Raw genomic sequence first — 21,699 nt, forward strand, 5'->3', positions numbered from 1 at the left:
AGGACTGTTTTTAGTAATACGAAAATGAGTAAGTTCACTCTGTAGAATAATTAGGGTATACGGCACGATCTCCGCGTCCGGCCAACGTTTCTAGATAAAGACAGTTGGAAAACTCTCTCCGGGTATGCGGCCCCTTTCTGTCGCCGATTTCATCTCAAAGAGATGCGAGCGCCATCTCTTGGGTGGTGGGAGTACCGCGTTGTTTTCCATGGCCTCCGTGACCAGCTAAAGCATCGGTACTTTAACACCGCGCTTGATCTCAGAGGCCACGATTTCTCTTCACCGCCGCGGCGCCCATTTACTGCGCTTGGTCACTGTTTGCTGTGCGAATGATTAACGTTAGTTCGCGCCTCGCATCGTCTGCGCCGGGGGCGGCTGCTTCTAGCCGCGCTCATCTACGAATTGCGAAGTCCGCGTGCGCTCCACGTCTGGGGTACGTGAGGGCAGGATGCTCGAGGTTGAGCTTTTGGGCGGTAAATATCGGAAAAAACCGGAAGCCCTTCTTTCTGCGGTTTAGAGAAACATGACGTACCGCTTGCCTCTTCGTAGTTTATATTGATAATATTCCTCGGGCGGGTAATATTCCTTAAATACGTTGTTTTTTTTTAACGGACGCGAGCAATCTCCTTCCGACGCTCCTCAAGCTGGCAGTAGCAGACGACGCGCTCATCCTAAAGCGACCGCAGCGCCACCGCCTAGACGGCGATCGCGTGGGGCCGCTCTGCTCTTTGGCTCGCCGGCGAAGTTTCCCAACTGTCTTTATCTAGAAACGTTGCGTCCGGCTACGGCGGCGGCGGAGCGTTTGTTTTTTTCGCTGCGTGCGTGGTTTTCCGGCCGAACATGCTTCTCGTGTGCACGTTATCGCCGACTCGCTATTGACCTCGACTAAACTTTCTGAAAGTATGCAAGATGACGAGATTGTGGTGTCGGAAGTCCACGTCGACTCCGACAACATCGTCAAGAGTTCGGACGACCCGTTGCTTGATTTGGTGCCAGAAGCCCTCAAGAGCCGGCTACGAGGTAGTCAAATAGCGTGCTCACGATCGTCGGATAAAAAGAAAGAGAGACATGTTTCTTAATAACAGTCCTGTTTTGTGTGCGAGACAATAGAAAGCTGCGCAATGACATATTACACTGGTTACGCGAATTTAGCCCGTGATTTCGCACACTCTTGCGAGAGCGGTCAGCGTTCTCACAAATTTCCATATCATGCTGGGTTCTGAACACCAAACCATCTCCTCAGTGTGTCTTCCATTGTTAACATATGGTGAGGCTTCCTCGGGGTTATCTGTCTAAAGACCTTCGTTCTCTAGTTTCATGTGGGGGCAGGAGCTTAAAAACGGCTTCAAAACACCTTCACTTTTTTAGCATCGATCGTGCTTCAAAATAAATTCAACCATATTCGCCACTCAGCTTGATGACTGTCTCAGATAATTCAGTAAGCAGCGTAGCGCAAGACGTGTCTAAAAGCGATAATAGCTGCAGAGGCCATGCTGGCATAGTTTTAGCGTTAACGTGCAATTCTCGCTACGGTTGCCCCCTTACAAGCGGGTCGCTCCGTAACTAAAGTGCCGAACCAGCAGTAGTTGAAAGCGACTGCCACGTGTCGGTGGCATTGCTTTGCTCCGACTAAAACAGGTGCATCAGGTCTATTTCGGGAGAGAATGCAAAAACATTTCAAAGTCACCAGTCTGGTTGTGTTCAACTAAAAGAAAAAAATACAGAGGAGAGGCCTTGGAATGCAGGATGAAAGCTACATAGGGAAAAACGAGAGTTAACGGTACCCTGGTGGAAATTTAAAACTAGACGGGTACGTGGGATGGGAAATGTGATGAACAGGTCACTGGCAGTTTGTTAGTGGTACTGGCCATTGGCTAGCATTTTGAATGAGTAAGAAATTGGACGGACAAATGCGAAGTTTGCCAGGATAGACTGACTGTGGCTAGCACGGGGGTATGGGAGAATGCTTGGAGAGCAGCGGGAGGCGGCTTTGACCTACAGCGAACGTAGTTTGGCTGCCTGTGATGATTTTAAACTACCCTGCTTACTGGAAATTCAGTTGCTCATGGCACTTCACAGCTGTGCGTCGATAGGTTGCTGCATTTGTGAATGGAAAGAACAGACGGACAAAAAATGCATGTTGATAATTTTGACTGAGATGGACAACTGGGCTAGTTGGTGCCCCTGATGAAGGTTGTATTACACTTCATTTCTCTGTCCATGTTGTTTACTAAGTCATCTTCAAGCTTATAATTTGCATGGATTGTTGAAAATGGTCCTGTTCACAATAAAACTATATGACAGCAGAAACAACACTGCTTTTACAGTTGCTTTAGGTGAAGCTGCATCACTATGCTTCCATGCTGCTTACATCTTTTCATTGTTCATAGAAGCCGCCGCGGTGGCTGAGTGGTTATGGTGCTCGACTGCTGACCCGAAAGACACGGGTTCGATCCCGGCCGCGGTGGTTGAATTTCTATGGAGGCGAAATTCTAGAGGCCCGTGTACTGTGCGATGTCAGTGCACGTTAAAGAACCCCAGGTGGTCGAAATTTCCGGAGCCCTCCACTACAGCGTCTCTCATAGCCTCAGTCGCTTTGGGACGTTAAACCCCATAAACCAAACCAAACCATTGTTCATGGATGTCTTTATTAAACAAAAAGATGAAAATGAAATACCTTTGGCATGCTGGAACATGTTTTACAAGCTCAGTGTACAGAGAAAGAAAGTAACTGTGTTGTGCTCCAAAAGCGCTTGAAATTGTTGTAGTGTGACTACATTAAGTTTCATGCAGCTTTCTGCAGTTTTGGCCAGTTAGTGAAAAGTGTGCTTGTAGTCTTGTGGTTGTCTAGAAATTAACTTCAGAGGTGCCCTTATGTTACGGGATGAGGTTTTACTGCAATAAGGCTTGTTTATGATGTTTTGAGTAGGACTAACAACCTCTTTAAGAGTAGTAGAATGGTTACAACGCGAACAAAGACTGGAGTGCTACCAAGAGATGGGGAGATGAGACGGGCAAATTCAGGCTTGGAGACAGTGTGTGTATTCAAAGAATGTAAACAAAAGGTACAGGCGCGTACAAAAGTAAACAGAGCACGCAATTGTCTTCGAATATTTTTCACGCGTCACCTAATTGAAATTTCCAGCAGTGGTACGCGCATGCTGGTAGCGGAGGTTAATGGGCTTTCTTGTAGACAAACAACGCTTCTTCATTACCGATGGAAAAAGCGTGATTGCACTTCGAACGCAATGACGTGCTCCGTTTACTTATGGCCGCGCCTGTACATTAACCTCAGAAATCAAAATGTGGTGCACAGTAACTAGCAGGAAAGGAACCAGAAAAACGTTTCTTTGCTATGTTTGGAAGTGTCAGGCCTTTGTAGATAATTTTTCTTTGCAGAATTGCTACCAAATGGTGGTTGATGCATGTGAAACAGATAGCTGTAACTGGAAACAATGGGTATTGCTGTCATTTCTTCGCCTCAGCCAAGGGTAAAAAAAAATCCGAGTTTTCCTTTTCTTCACAAAGTGTCAGTGCACGGGGTAAAGGGAGCAACAGACACGTCTCACATCTGCTCTGTCCTCTCTCGCTGTTTGGTTTGACGGCGAGATGGTTTTTAACGCACACATATAGCAGCTGCTTACATGGAACACAGTTCTTTTGACTGTGGCGGCAAGCGGCAGCTGGTACGTTCGTTTTCAAGTGTGCAGCAGCTACGGTTGCTCGCATGACCCTTTGGGAAGTGCAACTTGTTTATATTTTCCTGCCCGACTAGAAGTTGTCGTGCTGAGCGAACTTGTCACAGCTGTGACAGTGTATGTATGGAGCAGCTCCTTTTTTGTTTTTTGAGTTCAGCCGTGCTCTTCCTTGAGGGTTTTGTCTGAGCACACGGCGGTAGGGCTGATAGAGTAGCATTCACCGTGCATACCCGCGCATACGATAAAGGAAAAATAGGTAACACGCAAGAAAAAAAAGAAAGAGAATTCCACAGACTGATTAACGTGTAACTTTCCGTCTTCCTTTTTGCCTCTTTCCGCGCCCATTCATTTAATTTATGTCCTTTAGTATACGCTGTTCTATGATTTGCTTCCACAGAGAAGTGTTTACACAGGTAGCTAATTCCCTGCGGTAGTGAGTCGCGAAACATCTCATTAAATTATTTCCCTCTTTGCGCTTTTATAAAAGAGTTGTGTTGGGTTGGGTTCTGGTCGGTCATATGTTTAGGGGAATCGCCCAAGGTGGAGTAGATTTCATATTAGGGAGCAAGTTACTCATTGGGATCCACTTAAGTGCAGCCATATAGCTACAGAGGTAAGCTATACAGCTGCTACAGAAACTTCGCAATTAAAGAAAAATTTGTCATGGTCCGAGGTTCGAATCCAGGACCACCGCTTTATCGGACCAGGCACTCTACCAATTAAGCTAACCGGACGGCTAATATATGGTAGGGCGAGAGCGAATTGATCAATAGCTCGAAGTGGGGACAGTGTTAGTCTCGTGCTCGGCAAGCGGACCCAGCTGCTTTCAGTCCTCCGTCCCAGTCTCAATAAACCCTGGGCGTAACAATATGTTTAGGGAAATCCTCCGAGACTGAGTAGATTTGTAATAAGGGAGTAATTGCTCATTTCCGTCCACCCAAGCGCAGCCATACGGCTACAAAGGAAAGCTTTTCTTTTTTTTAAGAATTTCATTATTTTTTGGGGGTCTGACATTTTTGTCAGCTTAGTAGTAGCTTTCCTGTGTCATGGCCATTAAACAAATACTAAAGAAAAAAATCAGCTGCTACAGAAATGGTTTTCGTTCGGAATAAGTATACAGCGAGGGCAGCGTCGTGTAAGACAATTTGTAATTCAAGCAAAATGAAGGTCATCTTTAACCGATGATACAGACATTTGCAGGCTTTCCTGTTTTCAGCTAAGGATTAGCGACGGTTCCAATCCAAGTACTTAAACTGTGTCTGTAGTTGCTTACACGTTGCCTTCTGCGAGTGATCGACTTCTATGGATTTTGTTGAATTTGCTTAAAAGCCACTGTTATCTGAAATGTCACCCCTTATTGTTTGAACGGCCTTGACAGCAACACATGTTCATACTTCGCATAAATAACATTTTTGTGGAAGGTCTTTAGGCTGCGAAAAATTCTGGAAATTCCTTGGATTCTGAATTTCTGTATGTCTTTGCAGCGTGCGTCTTTTTTTTTTTTACCGCGCTGCTTGTTGCAAGAAATCTAGCCCTAGCTACAAAAGCTTGGGTGAAGCACACTTCTTTTGTCCACACACGTGTTCAGCAATGGGAAAACGAAACAGTACAGTGACAATCAGAATAAAAGGAAAGGCTTTTTCTCGCGAAAGATCTGTGACACAAGCAGCTGATGACGTAAATATGCTAAGAACATGTTATTATATTTGCCACATGTATAAGAATCGTCTGTGTTTTCTGTTTTCAGTCTTCGCTTTGCTTGCGTCAGTATATTCCGGTCATCGTAGCATTCTGGTATTGGTCAGAAGGTTTATTTTTTTCCCGGAAGCTTTGGGGAAGGAGCTGGGGCTGCATAGATATTTCAAGCTTGTAACTCTATTGTGTGGCAGCTGTATTATGTCGGCAGAATCGGTGGAGACATTATCCGTACATGTCTTTAAATAGTGCTGCATAGCACCAGAAAAGACTTTAGTTCTTTTTGTGTAGTGCTTTATGCCGGCACCTATGGTGCAAGCATTGCTATGAAGGCAGGTCAGCATAGTACCTGTGCTTGGTAACTCAGCATCCCGGTACCGGCGCCCCCAACTGCCTGATACGCTGCTTACCGGCACTAGTTATCAGTAGTTATTGTCATCGTCAGCTGGGCTTTTACTTTACTTCCTATTTCAAAAATGTCTCGCAGTATTTGCCAGTTTTCTTTGTCCTGCACTGGCCACAACCGCTGTATTCTTTTGAATTTCATAACCTAGTAGCTACACCCGCCTTTTTTCCACTCATGACGACACCTGCCTCCCTAAGAGACCATCAGTTGTCTTTTCTCCAGATGACATAACCTTGTCAGGTGCACTCCAGTTTCATAATTTCAGTTTGAATTCATCGACTCGCGTTTGTTCTGTGATCGATGATACTAGCTTTCTGTCCGTTCACAGTATTGAAAATTGCAGTTGTGGTTTAGTTGACTGCGATTGATAATCGACTGTGATTGGACATCATGTTGAAAACCAAAATGGATCACACATTCAGAGATGCACGTTGTGAGAGAGAGACTTCAATGAATAAAGGAGAGGTCAGCCCGGCTATATCCACGTTGTGGTGCATTAAAAAAACGAAGCAGTGATCTAAGCTAGCCCATCATGTCCCAGGTTTCGCGTCGCGGTTGTTGAGAGCAGTGTGTCTTGGCACAGATACCACTAAACTACCGTACGAAGACGTGTCAAAAGATACCGTACGAAGACGTGTCACTGCGGAAGTACAAGTGCTATTAGCATCTAATGTGACCCTTTTGATAATTGCCTGAGTGGGACTGATTTTTGTGACAAATTTGTGACAAATCGCTTCTTCGACTATCCCTGTTTTGCGGCCGATAGCGTTGATGAAGTCATTGTACATGCATATTCGATTCCTTTGAGCGCTTGTTAAGCCACGAGTGGTCTCATTTCGCATGTATTGCATTGCCACACTCGTTCCGGTAGGAAGAGGCTTCCGACTGCAGGCTACGTCATCTTTGCGCCAACTCGAGGGGGTTCGGGCGCCTGTTCTATTGTTGCTCGACATGATGGATGGGCCACTCTGCGCCCGTTTTCTAGTAGCCAGCTTTTCTTTTTGCAGATGGCTGTTTCATGTAACAGTGCAGCTGATATCATTGCTCGGGGCCTGCCATTCCTCTTCGTACACGTAGCCCTAGTTCTGGGCATATGCGGATGCCGTGCAACATCGCGATTGTGGGGCTCTGGTCTGAAACCTCAGTGAACGTAGTAATTGTCTGAGGACACATATGGATGGCACAGTTGCCTTCTCTGCGAAGTATAGTAATGTTTATGTTATAAGGGAGTAATTACTCATTGTCGTCCACCCGAGCGCAGCCATAGGGCTACAAAGGAAGGCTATACAGCTTTCTCAGAAACTTTGTAGTTAAAGAAAAATTCGTTTTGGTCCTGGTATGGCTGCGCTCGGGGGGACGACAATGAATAATTGCTCCCTTATTTCAAATCTACTCCACCTTGGGGGGTTGCCCTAAAAATTGGACTAATGTTTATGTTGTTGGTTGTTAATCGCAAGAATTTTCTTAAGATGTCTATACGTGTGTTCACTGTTTGCTACGATTACTGCAGTCAATAAAGCTATTACTCAGTATCCGGTTCGGTCAGTAATAGCAGTGACAACTTGCTGTACTACAGGGCTACAATTTACTACTGCTAATCTTCGTATTAGTTTTGCCAGATATATTAAAGAACTAAGGACACGGAATTTTTTGGGTGAGCTTTTTTTTTTCCTTAGGAATGCTGCGTGAAACATCAGTATACAGAGCTCACCATGTGGTATTTGCCTGCACCGGCTAAATAATTTGATTCAGTTTTTCTCTCGGTTTGTTTCTTTGAGACAATGTTGAGTTTACGTGAAGCATATGAAAACTGCGATAAAAACTCTACTTTATCATTTAATGTGTATTCCAGCTCTTATGCCAACCTGCCCCAGAAGTTGAAATAACATCAAATGAACAAACAAGTATTTCACTGCAATTTTTGTACGCCTCCCGTGACCTCACCATTGTCTCAACTCATCAGTGATATCATAGTGATCATTTGACAGTTGGAACGGAAACGACTAGAGAGAAAAACTTGTATTATATATTATTTACTGGACTAGGATAGATACTACATGGCGATCCATGTTTATCAATGTCTTGTGCATCATTTCAGAGAAAGAACATGCAACCAAATTTTTACATTCCTCGCCTTTAATTCTTAATTTGCTCTCTTAACAGGGGCATTTCTGTTATGATTTGACGCACTTACCAAATGGTCGGATCATTATCCTTCCATTTTCAATGCTTACTTCACGGAAGTACACGTGCTGTTAGCATCTAATGTGACCTTTTCGATAATTGCCTAGGGGGGGGCCGACGCACGAGACGTATTAAGGCAGGATCTGATTTTTGTGACAAATCGCTTCTTCGGCTATCCCATTTTTGTGATCGATAGTGGTGACAACATCGTTGCACATGCATATTCAATTCCGTGGTGCGCTTCTTAAGTCGATGTGCGAGCCCTTTAGTTAAAACTGACATTTTGGAGCCAAGAACATCGAGCGTATTAAAAAGCTTTCCTAATTCAAACCGTGCATAATGTGAGCATGATTTCGGTTCCCTTCGAGTTTTGAATTATGGAAAGCCGAATGTATAAATAGCTAATGTTGGTGCTGAACTGCTAGTGGCATGTTTTGAGCACGTTTGTAGAAAGAGCATTAAGGGGGACGAGGGTCTTAAAACTTACGTTTTTATTTGTGGTTAGAATCTCATAAAATTTTGCACACAGATGCGTTTTTCTCTTCTGATTTCAAAAATGTAGTCATAATTGAGCTGGTGGTCTTAAATTAAAAGTTATCTTAAATTCTAGAGGGTAATTTGGTAATTTCTTACACAGCTTTAATAAACTTTCTCACTGCATTTTGTTGCTTTTAATTACATGAATTGATAGCCAGAAAATTCCCTTACCCGATGACATTCTTACTTTTCTTGTTTAGGCCACATATAAATAGCAATTTACAATTAGCTTAACGAGTTGCAGTGTAAAATACTGGGACCTTTTACTCTCGACATAGTACGTCAGGATGTCATGCCACAAAGAACAAAGAATGTCATAGGGTGTGGGAACTCTCTGGCTATCAATTCATGTAAATAAAAGCAACAAAATGCAATGAGAAAGTTCATTAAAGCTGCGTAAGAAATTACCTAATTACATTCTAGACTTTGTAAGATTTAAGATCATCAGCTCAATTATGATTACATATTTGAAATGAGAAGAGCAAAACGCATCTTAGTGCATAATTTTATGAGATTCTAGCCATAAATAAAAAAGTTAGTTTTAAGACCCTCGTCCCCCCTTAAGTTTTCAGCTGGAGTGCTGGCTAGGCAGACTGTAAATTTATTCAGTAAAGTGAACTGTACTGCCAGTTTATTGGTGGCTGACACTGAAGAAACCAGCAGAAACAAGACACAAGGCAAGAAGATAGGGACGGGCCTTCTTGGGAAATTGCATTACATTTGCATTACAGGATTTGCCTTTACATGTATGCAAATGAGCTTGCATGCCATGGTTTCTTAACAACAGCAACATTGATCGGGGAAATTCGAAAGATGTGCACAAGTTTCTCGAGGTGTATCTGATAAAAGAAGCGCACGCAGATCTGTGTAAGTGAATCTTCAGTGTCAACCATCTAGGAAAAAGCAAAACTTAGCCACATAACGCAACTTTTTTTTTTTTCGAAAATGGTACCAAAATGGTAATTTATTACTTGTGCTGTCATCTGTTGGCAAACCAAAAAAATGCATTGCATGAGCCCTAAACTGGACACAGTGTGCCAGAAAACACATGACAGTCTGGAGTCATCATGAGCCAGAAATGACAGTCTGCTTATGACAAGCCTGGCTCGTCCAAGTCCACTATAGCGTTAGAAAGACAGTTTGATGTATAAAATATTTTATCTTTAGTAACTAGTAGTTACAGATGCCTCATACGCATTGACAAAAAATGCATTTAATTCTGATGGGAGTGCCGCAAATAAATTAGTCCAAATAAAGTATGGTGGCAGTCTCTATGCTTCTATTGTTCTGTGTCTTGTTCTTGCTGCTGTCTTCTTTGTTAAAAAATGATTGAAAGATATGCTGTTTATAGTGGCTAGTAAAAATACAGAAAGTATAGTGTGGCTCGGTTGCTGTTTTTGACTTGATGAAGTGGCCACACAAAAGCAGAGATGTGCACCAGAAAATACACTGAACCGAGTTTGTTGCTATGCAAATGGGGATAAAGTATCTTTCTTCACGTTTTTACGGCAACATTCTCTTGTAGCTGTTGCTTGGATGGCTTTATTTTTTATTTTCATAGGTAATTTTGCAATACAACAATGTTTCAGTGGCGCAGTCACGACTGCATGTGAAGTTGGACACCCACGTGGAGATGGCTAATCTAGGGTGCTTGGCCTTGGATGAAGATGGGGACCTCGATGTGACACGGATCCGAAGCAGCACCGAAGTATTGTTGGGTGAGGGCATTGACCTCGCACTACTGGCAGCATTCTGAGCTGCCATCGTGCTTCAGACATTCCTCATCATCATCAGCCTGACTACACCCACTGCAGGGCAAAGGCCTCTCTCTCCCATGTCTCTCCAATTAACCCTGTCCTTTGCCAGTTGCAGCCACCGTATCCCCGCAAACTTCTTAATCTCATCCGCCCACCTAACTTTCTGCCGCCCCCTGCTACGCTTGCCTTCTCTTAGAATCCACTCCATTACAGCTAAGGACCAGCGGTTATCTTGCCTTCGCATTACATGCCCTGCCCAAGCCCATTTCTTCCTCTTGATTTCCAATAGGATGTCATTAACGAGCATTTGTTCCCTCACCCACTCCGCCCACTTCCGATCTCTTAACGTTACACCTATCATTTTCCTTTCCATAGCTCGCTGCGTTGTCCTTAACTTAAGCTGAACCCTCTTCGTTAGCCTCCACGTTTCTGCCCCATAGGTGAGTACCGGTAAGATACAGCTGTTGTATACTTTTCTCAAACATTAAAGTGATACAGACACAAATTCTTTGCGTGTCCATTTCTTTGCCTTGAAAGGGGCCTATGGGCCTAGTAATCATGAAAATGAGCTCAAAACAATAGTGTAGAGTGTAAATAATTAATAACAAATGATTTCGTGCGAGCAATTTCGGAGCCAGCTCAGAAGTGTACCTTGACATCACAGTCGACCGGCGAAGCTAAACTGCCACAATAATTGGAGCAGGTGCATCTTGATGTCACCTGATGTGAGTGGAAATTTCGAGCAGCTCTTCGGACAACATTCAAAATCATTTGGAATTATTTTCCACTTAATGCCTGCAACCGAAACTTGCTAGAAGCCTACGCTCATGGAGCAAATCATGTCATTTGTTCGCGTTCGAAATTTTGTGCTGTACCCTTTAATGTGAGCTACACTTCATCTCATGCGTGAAAATCAAATCACTATTCTTGCTTAAAATCCAGGCTGGAGTCTCCTTTTAACCTTTGTAGACTTCTGACGCACGCACAGTGTGACTCACTGTTGTGATCTGCTTCACAAGTGCATCTGTTGAAAGGGAGTTCTGCTCTGTCAAATGTGTAGAACTGCAGCAGCATTGTGGAGTCAACAATATGGAACGTGGCTTCCAGTGTGTTGGCTTAGCTGGGCATTAGTCACGTACGCGGTCCGAAGTCTGAGAATGAGCACATTCGAAAGCCCACCCGAAATCATGTCGACGTCGCTTTCGAGCAAAGTCGATAGAATGTCACTGAAGTGTTGTCAAGAGTGCTTATTCGTGCATTGCACAGGTGCTAATTTGTTGTCAGCCCTAAGTTCCTCTGTGGTCGTGGTGGCAACGGCAATCTCTCTAATTGGTATAGGGCTGTACTATGATCCTTTTTGTGTGGCTTGTTGGTGCTTCTGATGAGGTCTATCTTCACAAAGCATCTCCTTTTCCATTATGAACTAGGTAAGAGTACACTCTTATCAGTTGAACTGTTCTCACAAAAGGCTCAGGTTTTAAGAACCTTTAGGTGGAAATAAATTGAGCAAAAGAAAACAGGCATTTCACAAAGGCAAAATGATGCCATGAAAGCAGCTGTTCTGAGTGTCAAGCTTCGTATTCTTTTTTTTTCTTTTTTCTAGAATAAGATGGAAGGGGTCAAGTTGTGATTGACACAGCTGAAACTGTTTCTTTACTCTTGCCATTGTTAAACTACATTTGACGATATTTTGAAAAGAAACCATGGGCAGAAGCCATCTGACAATAGGTCACACCTTCCAGGAATTGATGACTTTTAACAGCGTCGTACCTCTACAAGTCGCCAGATTACGAAACAACGAACACTGTACCCGTTCACAGACGTGCAAGCATGACGTGTGGATGCGTCATTTCTTTGCTGTGCCTGTTCAGCAGCCTTTGCCAACAGCTGCTCCAAAGGGGTGTGTGTATCAATTAAACAATATGTTGAAATGAAGGATGCTTTATTGATTAGATGGGTGTGTGCAACACGTATGTCATTAGATCACTGTATACGCTGCAAAGAAACAGTACATTCCATTGTGGTGTCTAATCAAGGTAACAAATGCAAATAGGTGCAGCAGGAAAACAGTATGTAAGTGTCACTGGACACCACATGTTATTCCTGCAGGCATTTCGATGGTCGCACTTACGCTGATTAGTTCCCATGTTTGTGAGAGCTAGGCATTTGCCGTTCCGAGCCTGCTGAACTGATTGTTGCATCGAACGATGCGAGGCCTCGGCAGGTGTTCTTTGACACTCTGTCCACTTCCCTCTCGCTTCGAACAGTAGGCAGGCTTCTTTCGATTGTGTTTTGTTTGGTTCGTTTGGCTGTTTTGTATTTTTTTCTGTCTGCACACGTGTGGCACATCGGCACAGCTGTGCTTTGTCCAGACTGTTTCTACACACGTCGGGAAAAGGCACATGCCTGACGGAAGGAGAGGCCAGTGAACTGGATTCCTTTCTCAGAGCTTAGGATTGGCACTATTTTCTGTTGAGTGTCTGATGTTATCATTGGATATCATCATCATCAAACATTTTGTCAGATGTCTTTGCAGAAATTGTCATGGTGGCATCTAAAATTCTCTGTTGGGCTTAATGGGTTTCTTTAGGTTTGCTGAGACACATTATCAGATAGCATCATGCATCTTTAGATGTGGTATCAGACTTTTTTGCTACAAAGTGTCTTGGTCATGTGTCATGATGGCACATGATCTCATAGGCTTAAAGGACTATAGATACCTAATGTTATTGTATGTTTTATTTTTTAAAGTTATGCATTACACATTAAAATACATGGATCACAGCATGGTATTCGCCTATGACTGCCAAATAATTTATAATCGAATTTCTCCTCTCATGCTGTTTCAGGTTTGATTTCATCAAGCGAGCAATGGCTCTGAGGTGTAGTTGAACTTCAGGTTACATGAGGCACGGAAAAACTGCAATATAAATGGTGACACATAGTTTTTTAACTCACTGCAGCACTTAAACCAGCATGCTTCAAGAGCTAGAATTTCAACAACTTTTTTTCATGCCTCACATGACCTAAAGTTCAACTACACGTCATAGCGATTATTCGGCTGGTGAAACCGAAACCAAAACAGTGTCAAGAAGAAATTCAGTTATAAATTATTTAGTGGTCATAGGCAAATACGATGGGGTGCTCCATGTATACAAATGTCAAACGCTTTGTTCGAAACACAGGCTAAAGTTTGGTGTCTATAGTCCTTTAATGGCATTCCACAGCCTCAACGAGACACATTGTCAACAGGTAGCATGATCGCAAATTTTGTCAAATGTTTTAAAAAAAAATTTTCATGATGGCATGTGAGCGTCTTTGCTGGACTTGATGAGTTTCGCTAGCCTAACCTACTCATTCTTGTTGGCTCGAATTCACTGAGGCTCACGTGACATTGACAAGTCCAGACACACTTGTGTAACCAACTGTCGAAAATTCTAACTCGGAGGAGACTGAAATGACCGATTCTGATTTCTTATATTGCTCATGTTTAACATGTGTGAAGGAAAGGTGCCAGCAAATGTCATGGAAGTTGACATGGTCGTATGTCTGTGGGCTCTGAGGAAAATCTGATCATTATTGTTACTTCATTTCCATCCTGTACTTGCCATGTGGCCACCTGTAACAAAGAAATGAGATGCCCTTTTTTAAAAGTTTTTTTACTGTATGCATTACTTTCAGATTCAACAGTAATTTTTTTACTGGTTGCATTATTTTCAGATTTCACTTGCTGTTGCACTACCTAAAGTTCACCTTACAACATGTTTCTAGCTGCATCCTATTAATGAAGAATGTATCTTTTTTTAAGTACAATGTTTTTTTATTTATACACCGTTTATTTCTAGGCTTATGTCACAACAATAGTAGTGCCAGGGTCGTTCAATACTGGTTTCGTTTTATTTTTCAGATCACTGCCCTGCCACCACACTGCCAACTGTTGGACTGCAGGTAATAATAATAATAATAATAATTTATGCACAGGTCTATTTAAGGGCGGTAGCAAAAATGAGGTTCGCCTCAGTCATCAGAGTGGCTTGTTGCGTAAAACCCAATAGGAAGGAAGTTTCAGTTGTGAAGGGGAGGAAGTGGTTGTGTATGTACCACATAACTAAGAGTAACCAGAAAATTGCATGTTAAATAAGCTTTCAGTGGTGAATAACCAGGAAATTTGACGTTAAACTATTAAGTGTTCAGTGGTGAGCAGTTGAGGTTAAGTGTCATTGGGTGTCAGGGCAGCGTGTAGCTTGGATCATAGTTGGATGCATAGTTAACATGTTGCAAAAGCTGGTAGACCTTCATGTGGCTGTTGAAAAGGCAGAGTCAAATTGACACACAGTTAACCTGAACGTAAATAATTTCAGTGGGTTTGCTGATTAGGTGATCAACTCTGTCTTACAGGTTTGGAAGGCTGCTCTGGTGATGTCGGACTTCCTCCTTCACAATGGGAGAGAACTCCTTTGCGGAAAGGGAGTTGTCGAGCTGGGCAGCGGCGTTGGACTGTGCGGTGTCGTGGCGGCTGCTTTTGCTGATTTTGTCCTCTGCACTGGTGTGTATGTGCGATCTTGCAGTTTTTAGCTCAGTGCACTTAACTGCACAACTCTTAGCACATCAAAATTTCACCCCCCCCCCCCCCCCCAATAAAAAAAAAGAAAGTTAAAGGGAGTCTAGTTATCTGAACAGGCACATTTGTCCTAGTACAGCATTGAAATAAATATTTGCTTGCCTTTTCTTATTCAGTTAATTCATTTTTTTGTAATACTTTCATAAGGTATACAATGTTTTGAAAACAGAAATTAATTTTATAGAGTATGATTATTAGGACAGATATTGCAACAGTAGTTTGTGCACCTGAGAGGCATCAAGGGGCAATCCTCGATCCTGTGTAACTTATTTTTCCTTCGCTTTTGCTTCAGCATGTCCCAACCTTGCACTGATGGTAGTGAAAAGGAATGATTTTGATGGCCCTGGGAGTGAAATTTTCCCTGGCTGAGCAGAATAAAAATATGGCAAATATTCTGCCATCTTCAGCGGGACGGGTGAGCATGATGTGGAAGATTGGCTCACATATTACGAACAGATGAGCCTCTAGAACAAATGGGACGATGAGACAAAACTGAGTAACATTATTTTTTATCTTACCATTGTGGCTAACATGTGGAATCAGAACCACTTGGCCTCCATTCAAGATGGACTTCTCAGAAGTGTTTGGTTGCCTGGCTGTCAAGAAACTGCGCCAAATGGCACTTGAGCAAACGGTTGCAGTAGACCAGTGAGAGCTTGACCACTCTCATCAAAGATGTCGTCAACTTTAGAAAACTCGTGAATCTGCACATGTCGGCAGCTGACAAGATGAAAAGTTGAAGGGTATCGACGAAGGAGCCTTTCAGATGCTGTTGGCGCATGACTTGAGCATCATTGCTGCAGTTGGCCCACTTTTTCAGAGCTTCAAGGAGCTATGCAAGCAGAGGGAGCTAATTCATCAACACCCAAAGCAGGTTGAGTGCTTGCTGAGCTGACACCTGCAGCTGACAACTCCTCGCTGTGCAGCAAGTCAAAGAAAAGTAAAGCCACCAATTGCTCGACTCTCAGTGTGCGCGACCAGTGCTCAGTACATCAAGCCAGTGCAGTGTGCACCGCTCGAGTCGTGATCAAGGACTTCCTCTGCACGATTGAGTTCATCGTTCCGCCTTCCTGTTCTCGTGCTGTTATTATCTTGAGCTGGGATTTCCTGTCGCGCCATGCCGTTATTATTGATAGTGCTCAAGCTGAAGTCGGGTTCTCTGCTCTGCCCGATCTTTTGCCGGATGCTGCTCCTTCTGTTCCATTAGTTAAAGCCCTCGTCTTGCTGTGGATGCTTGCCTTCCTCCGTACTCGTCCATCTTTGTGCATCTCTTGCGACCCTCTTAGTGATGGCACTGTCCTCTTAACATCGGCCCATACTTTTCTGCGACACAAGTGTCTTCCACTGCCATACTCCGTATTTGCTGCATGTATCCACTGGCCTCTCCGTACTGCTGGTCTCTAACCCATTTCTCTCCTCTTCCACTTTGCGCCTTGGAAAATGTCTTGGCATCAAACCTATCAAGTCTGTTCTCATCTGCAAGAAGACTGATGGTACGCCGCAGCTTGTTATGACAGTGCTCAGTGCACCTTCTTCTGCGTCTGAACGCTCCTCTAACAAAGAGTTCCTTCGCTCCATCGACTCCAGTCTTACTCAGTGACAGAGAATCTTGCTTGGTGTTATGAAAGCTCCGCTTATCATGTGCAACATAATTCACTGAACCAGCTTGGCCTATCATTTGCAGACCAATGGTCTCATCGAGTGATTTAACCGCACCCTCGAGGTTCTAAGCGCATCGCTTTCGACTAGTCGAATTGAGATCTCATCCTCCTGTATGCCACTTACACTTACAATAAGGGTATGCTGTCCGCTACTCTCTGCTTCTCTTTTTTTCTTTCTTCTTTACGCCTGTCAGCCCTCTGCCACAATAGACACAATTTTTCCCTGCCAACTTGACGGAGCCGAGTATACCCGTTTCTGAAGCCGTGCAACACATAGAAGACTGTCACCAAATTACCCGCTCAGTCATGACTGAATCCCAGTATCGCCACGACAACAATCGTGCTACACCACACTTCACCTCTGACACTCTTGTGTAGTTGTGTGTGGATGCTATCAAGTACTCCAGGTCTGTCCTCGAAATTTCTTGCCAAGTATCGTGGACCCTATTGCGTCCTGAAGCACACATCTCCCGCAAACTATGTTGTTAAGTCCCTCACGTCGTCTCCCGATCTCTGTGAACGCAAAACTGTTCATGTCCAGTGCCTCGGGCCATACTATGACCCCGCCATCTTGCTGTCGCCATAAGTCGCCAGGGTGGCTCTTGTACGGGGGCAATTGTAAAAACAAAGATGGAAATTCGTTCAGCAGCATAGCTATCCCCGAGGGCAGTTGTAAAAACAAAGATGAAAAATTGTTCAGCGGCACTGCTATCCCTGCACGTCTGTATGCTCGACCTGCCTGACCTCAGGCTGTCTTCGGTGCTGTTCCTCTCGCCCGAGTTCTTTTTATTTCAGACAGTGCTTTTCTTTGTTCAGGCTCACATCTGTTGTGTAATCTCAGAAGAAAAAGATGTGACACGCTTCGTAGCATCTATGTACTGTAACACCTCGCAGATGCCTGGGAAGAGGTCTTGTACCTGTGTCGCAGAAACCTTGAGCAAAACCAAGCCTTCTACGATGCGCTGAATGTGAAACCGGGTTCAGCAAGGGTCAGGTGTCTGGACTGGAAACGTGGGCTTCCCGAGAGGCAGACTGCAACGGGCTGCTCCGGGTGGTCTGTGGAAGATGTTGAAGACTTTCGGAAAGCAGATGTCTTCTTGGCTGCTGATGGTACATTTTTTCTTTTGATCTCAGTATTATTTGCCTGGAATGTCAGCATGCAGAAAGAGTGGGCTAAAAGAATGGCACTCTTTTCTTTGACCATACAGAGGTTTGGGTTTGTGTTTTGCAGACAGTGAATTCCACATATTTTAATATAATATGTTGCCACTCTCATGACAGGTCCTGATAGTGGTAGATAAACTCCACACTTCAGAGTTAGCAGCAGATTGGCACTTTGTGATATGCCTATTGCATCAGTGTGAAAGGACAGGAACAATACTTTTTGCTCTGTGTTTTTTTGTAGGGGCCGTGAAACAGTATTTACAAAGACTAGGAAATGTACACAGGCGATCGGTATTCCATCACTCATCACACCACCGAAAAAATGTTTTAGCCAGCTTCATTAATTTCTAACATATAGGCAATTAAACATGATGCTCCTCGTCTCCCCGTCAACTCATATTCACCAACGTGCCAGAAAAAAAAATTAAGAAAACAGGTCAGGACAGCATCCTGCCCTACCGACGCTGCTTGGGCACGCCCAGTGAGAAGGCTCGTCCAGATTCCCCACTCCATATCAGAGATGGGTGGCTTAGAATGCATGATAAGGTATTGCCCAAATGCGACCAGCAATTTTAAATAATTTTTTGTAAATTATAGGGTCCACGCACAACTTCTAAATTTGGCTCGATGACTTGCAAAGACCACCTCTACAGATTTGCTGCATTCATTAGAACATGGCCATCAAAATCATTTCAGGGGCCCTTTAAGACACAGGGCTAAGTATTGTTGCACTTGTTTCTGGCTCATTATGCATTTTTCTTTTATCTTGATATTTAATTGTGATCCATTTCAGTTTGTAGTTTGTTAAAACTGTGTATCAAAATGCAAAGTCCATGTCAGGCTTTCGCTCTTTTTATCATTTGTTCTGGTTGTCCTTAGTTCTCTACCAGGAAAGGGACAAACAGAAGAAATCAAGATAGCCTTATCCTTATGCACACAGATGATTTGCACTACTGATAAGGTAAATTTTGTTTGTTAATAATGACCCTTCCAATGCTGCAAACAAAAAACAAATATGGCTGCATAGAGTAGGAGTAGGCAACGCAAACAGCACTTTGCAACGTTTTAAACCATGTCATCTTGTTCACTGTCATGTGCACAGGATTTGAAACCTTCGAGGTCCAGAACACATGGCTCGATCAACTTAAGTTTTTTTTTTATTGCTGATCCTTTCGCGGTCACTTGCAGTGGGCGATCATCTGTTTTGGTTGCAGTGGTGTACGATGACCACTTGACTGACTGCCTCTTCGAGCTCCTTCTCAAGGCCGTAACCAGGGCGGAACAGGCGGTCTGCATTGCTCTTGAAAAGAGGTTAGGCTTAATTTCCAGCATTTTATTAATGGAGCAGTGCGCAGAGAAGACTATAAGTGATCATTCAAGCTCCGTTTATTGTTTGCACCTTTTATAAACCTTCCAACTCAGTTTTTTTAGCTGATTCAAGCCAAATTACTAAATGTGCAACATGTTGCAAGTGATGTATAGTGTGATCTATAGTGTGATTGAAACAGGTGTAAAGCTTGACACCTGGAGTCCATACTAAGAAGTTATTTTATATTTTTTTTATATTTGATGATCAGACCCTTTAAGTGCTTGTGCTGACATTACAGCGCTTAAAGTTCATGCAAATTAAATTGGATTGAGTTAAGCACAGCCAAACTGTCCACCACGTTATCAAAGCACGTGTAGCAAAAGTTGGCTGAAAACATTAAACTAGAACACGTCTTAATCCCGTGTAAAATTCATTTCTATCAGTTTTTAACGAGCCGGTGAAGCTAAACAAAGAATCCGGTACTTTTTATCCAATTGTCTGTACTAATACCCGCATCTTTTAAAATGGAAGTCAGCCGATTAATACTCGAAATGACTTTTTCCTTCTGTATAGGCCAGCCGAGAGCAATTATTGGTATTTAATTATGCCATGTCACAACATAGGGTCACACTGACAGTTGAGGAACTTGGAGTGAAGCAACCGTTTTTCCCCGAAAATTATTTGCTATCTGTGGTTATCTAATTACAGCACTGTCAGATATAATTGTACGCTCAAGCAGTCTGGTTTGTGTGTATGTATGGCGCGAGTCTTCAGCAGTCACTTTCTTCCAGGGTGAACTTCACGCTCGAAGACCTCGATGCAGTTAGCCCGTCACATATCCACTTTACACGGTGGCTGGAGAGACTACGCAGTCACGGCTGGTTAGTAAACAGCTTGGACCTTTCAGACATACCCCAGTACTTCAGCGGCTACAGCAGGGACTCTTATCTGGTGAGTTATCTCTTATCTGATGAATATCATCTCCTCTGTTAGAACATAGTTTGAGATTGTTCTTACTGCTCTCTTGATAAGTAACTTTGGATTCTCAGTACTGCCTTTCTTCCACAATAATAATTTTTTTTTTAAACTTAAAGGGACAGTGAGGAAAGCTTTATTAATATTTTTTTTAAAGCAAAATCCGATAGTTTGGCATTTCATGGTTTTGTTGCCACTTGGCCGGCTGCGAAAGATGCATTTATTTCTAAGAAATTTGGATTCGAAGTTGAAAAAGTTTTTCCCGCCACTCTGATTCAAACTTGGGATTCTCTTATGACGACACAGGACTAAGTGACGTGACACATGACGTGCACGTGACGTAACGCAGACTCCGTGATTTATGACGGCCAGCAGTGCGGCCTGGCAGCAGCCGAAAAGAAAGCTACCGCCGGCCGCACGTTGAAGGCATCTATTGGCTATTGCGGCCGTCGCTTCGTTTACGTTTGCACCGGCATTTTGCCAGCGTTACGATGGATCCCGTTCTCGAAGTCATCAACGAAGTTCTCGCAAATAGACAGCTTTAGCATACCGTGTACCTTGTTACAGTTAGCGGAATACCGGGAGCCCGCCTACCGCTGGTGAGCAGGCGATGATTTGCCCAATGCTGCAGGCGCGCGCGTAGCTGCCGGGTACGTGGCGCCATCTGGTGACGTCAAGAAGATTAGCGCACGCATTGGCTGCGCCTCAGTGATTCGTGGCTTCTTGTGTTCTAGTGTTTCTAGAACCATTGGTTCTAGCAACACTGTTCTGTCCTATGACGTCATCACGCTTGTACTTGCGAGTTTGGCCTGTGGCGGCGATACCTGTATTTTGGTTCTTGCTCTTTTCCACGTTACAAGAGCTTTGTTGTCAGTATGAGTGGCGTTTTTGTAATCAGGAGCTGGTATACTGTCGATACAAGCCAACTTCAATTTCTCCTCAGTGTCCCTTTAAGCACTTGCTCCAGTGATTGTAAAGTGAGGACTAAGAGTTACTGGAGCTGCAGGGATTTAGTGGCTTTACATTAGTTCTTTTTCTGCAAATGCAAGAAGCAAATGAGCTTGAATGCCTTCTATTTTTCTTCTGCCTTCAGTGTTATAGCCCATCAGTGTGAGTAAAAGGAATCATAACAGTAATGTTTGCCGACAATTGTGCGCTTTCCTGCTTGAAGGAAAGCATGGTTAGGCTTAGAGCTGTCATCTTGTTCTCAGTTCTGTAAAAATCTGTAGTCATTTTGCCAATGCCGTAAGTTTTTTACCTGCTTGTCCCTCCTTGCAGGAGCTGTGGCAGCTGAGGCCAAGCTGACTGGCAAGATAGGACACAAGCCCATTATGAGGCACTCCAGCGAGTTCGAACATGCGTAGCCCTGCAAAGCACAGCTGCTCAAAGCACCAAGCTGGCCTTGGTGTGGACCTTTGTGTGCTGTTTGAATATTGTAAATAAATTCTAATTTATGCATTTTTCTTTATGGGACATAAAAGACGGCAGTGAGGGGTGTTCCCTCTCTTGTCCAGAAGGCATGACTCTCCACATGGATGAGCGAACCATTGAGGCACTGATGGTGTGGCGGGATTCCTTGCTTATCTTCATATCAGTGTTATCTGATAATACCTTGTGTGGCTCTCTTGAAACAGAAAGGGTACGTGAAAGCCATTTTGTTCATAAGCTTCTACCCATCCGTCCATATACTCT

General features: G+C 43.6%; 1 protein-coding gene across 1 annotated transcript; it reads left to right on the forward strand.

Annotated features, from left to right (window-relative positions):
* The first annotated feature begins 779 nt into the window (after positions 1-779).
* LOC149348325 (methyltransferase-like protein 22) lies at positions 780-21,465 on the forward strand. The gene is made up of 8 exons (XM_089585796.1): positions 780-1,020; positions 10,110-10,238; positions 14,185-14,225; positions 14,676-14,823; positions 17,454-17,669; positions 18,938-19,034; positions 19,824-19,983; positions 21,286-21,465. The coding sequence occupies exons 1-8, from the start codon at positions 903-905 to the stop codon at positions 21,310-21,312; spliced, it is 936 nt and encodes a 311-aa protein (XP_089441922.1). The 5' UTR covers positions 780-902; the 3' UTR covers positions 21,313-21,465.
* Positions 21,466-21,699: the final 234 nt, after the last annotated feature.

The sequence above is a fragment of the Amblyomma mixtum genome, chromosome 4 (genome assembly GCF_055824585.1).
Source record: "Amblyomma mixtum isolate Tamu chromosome 4, ASM5582458v1, whole genome shotgun sequence".
Lineage (NCBI taxonomy): Eukaryota > Metazoa > Arthropoda > Arachnida > Ixodida > Ixodidae > Amblyomma > Amblyomma mixtum.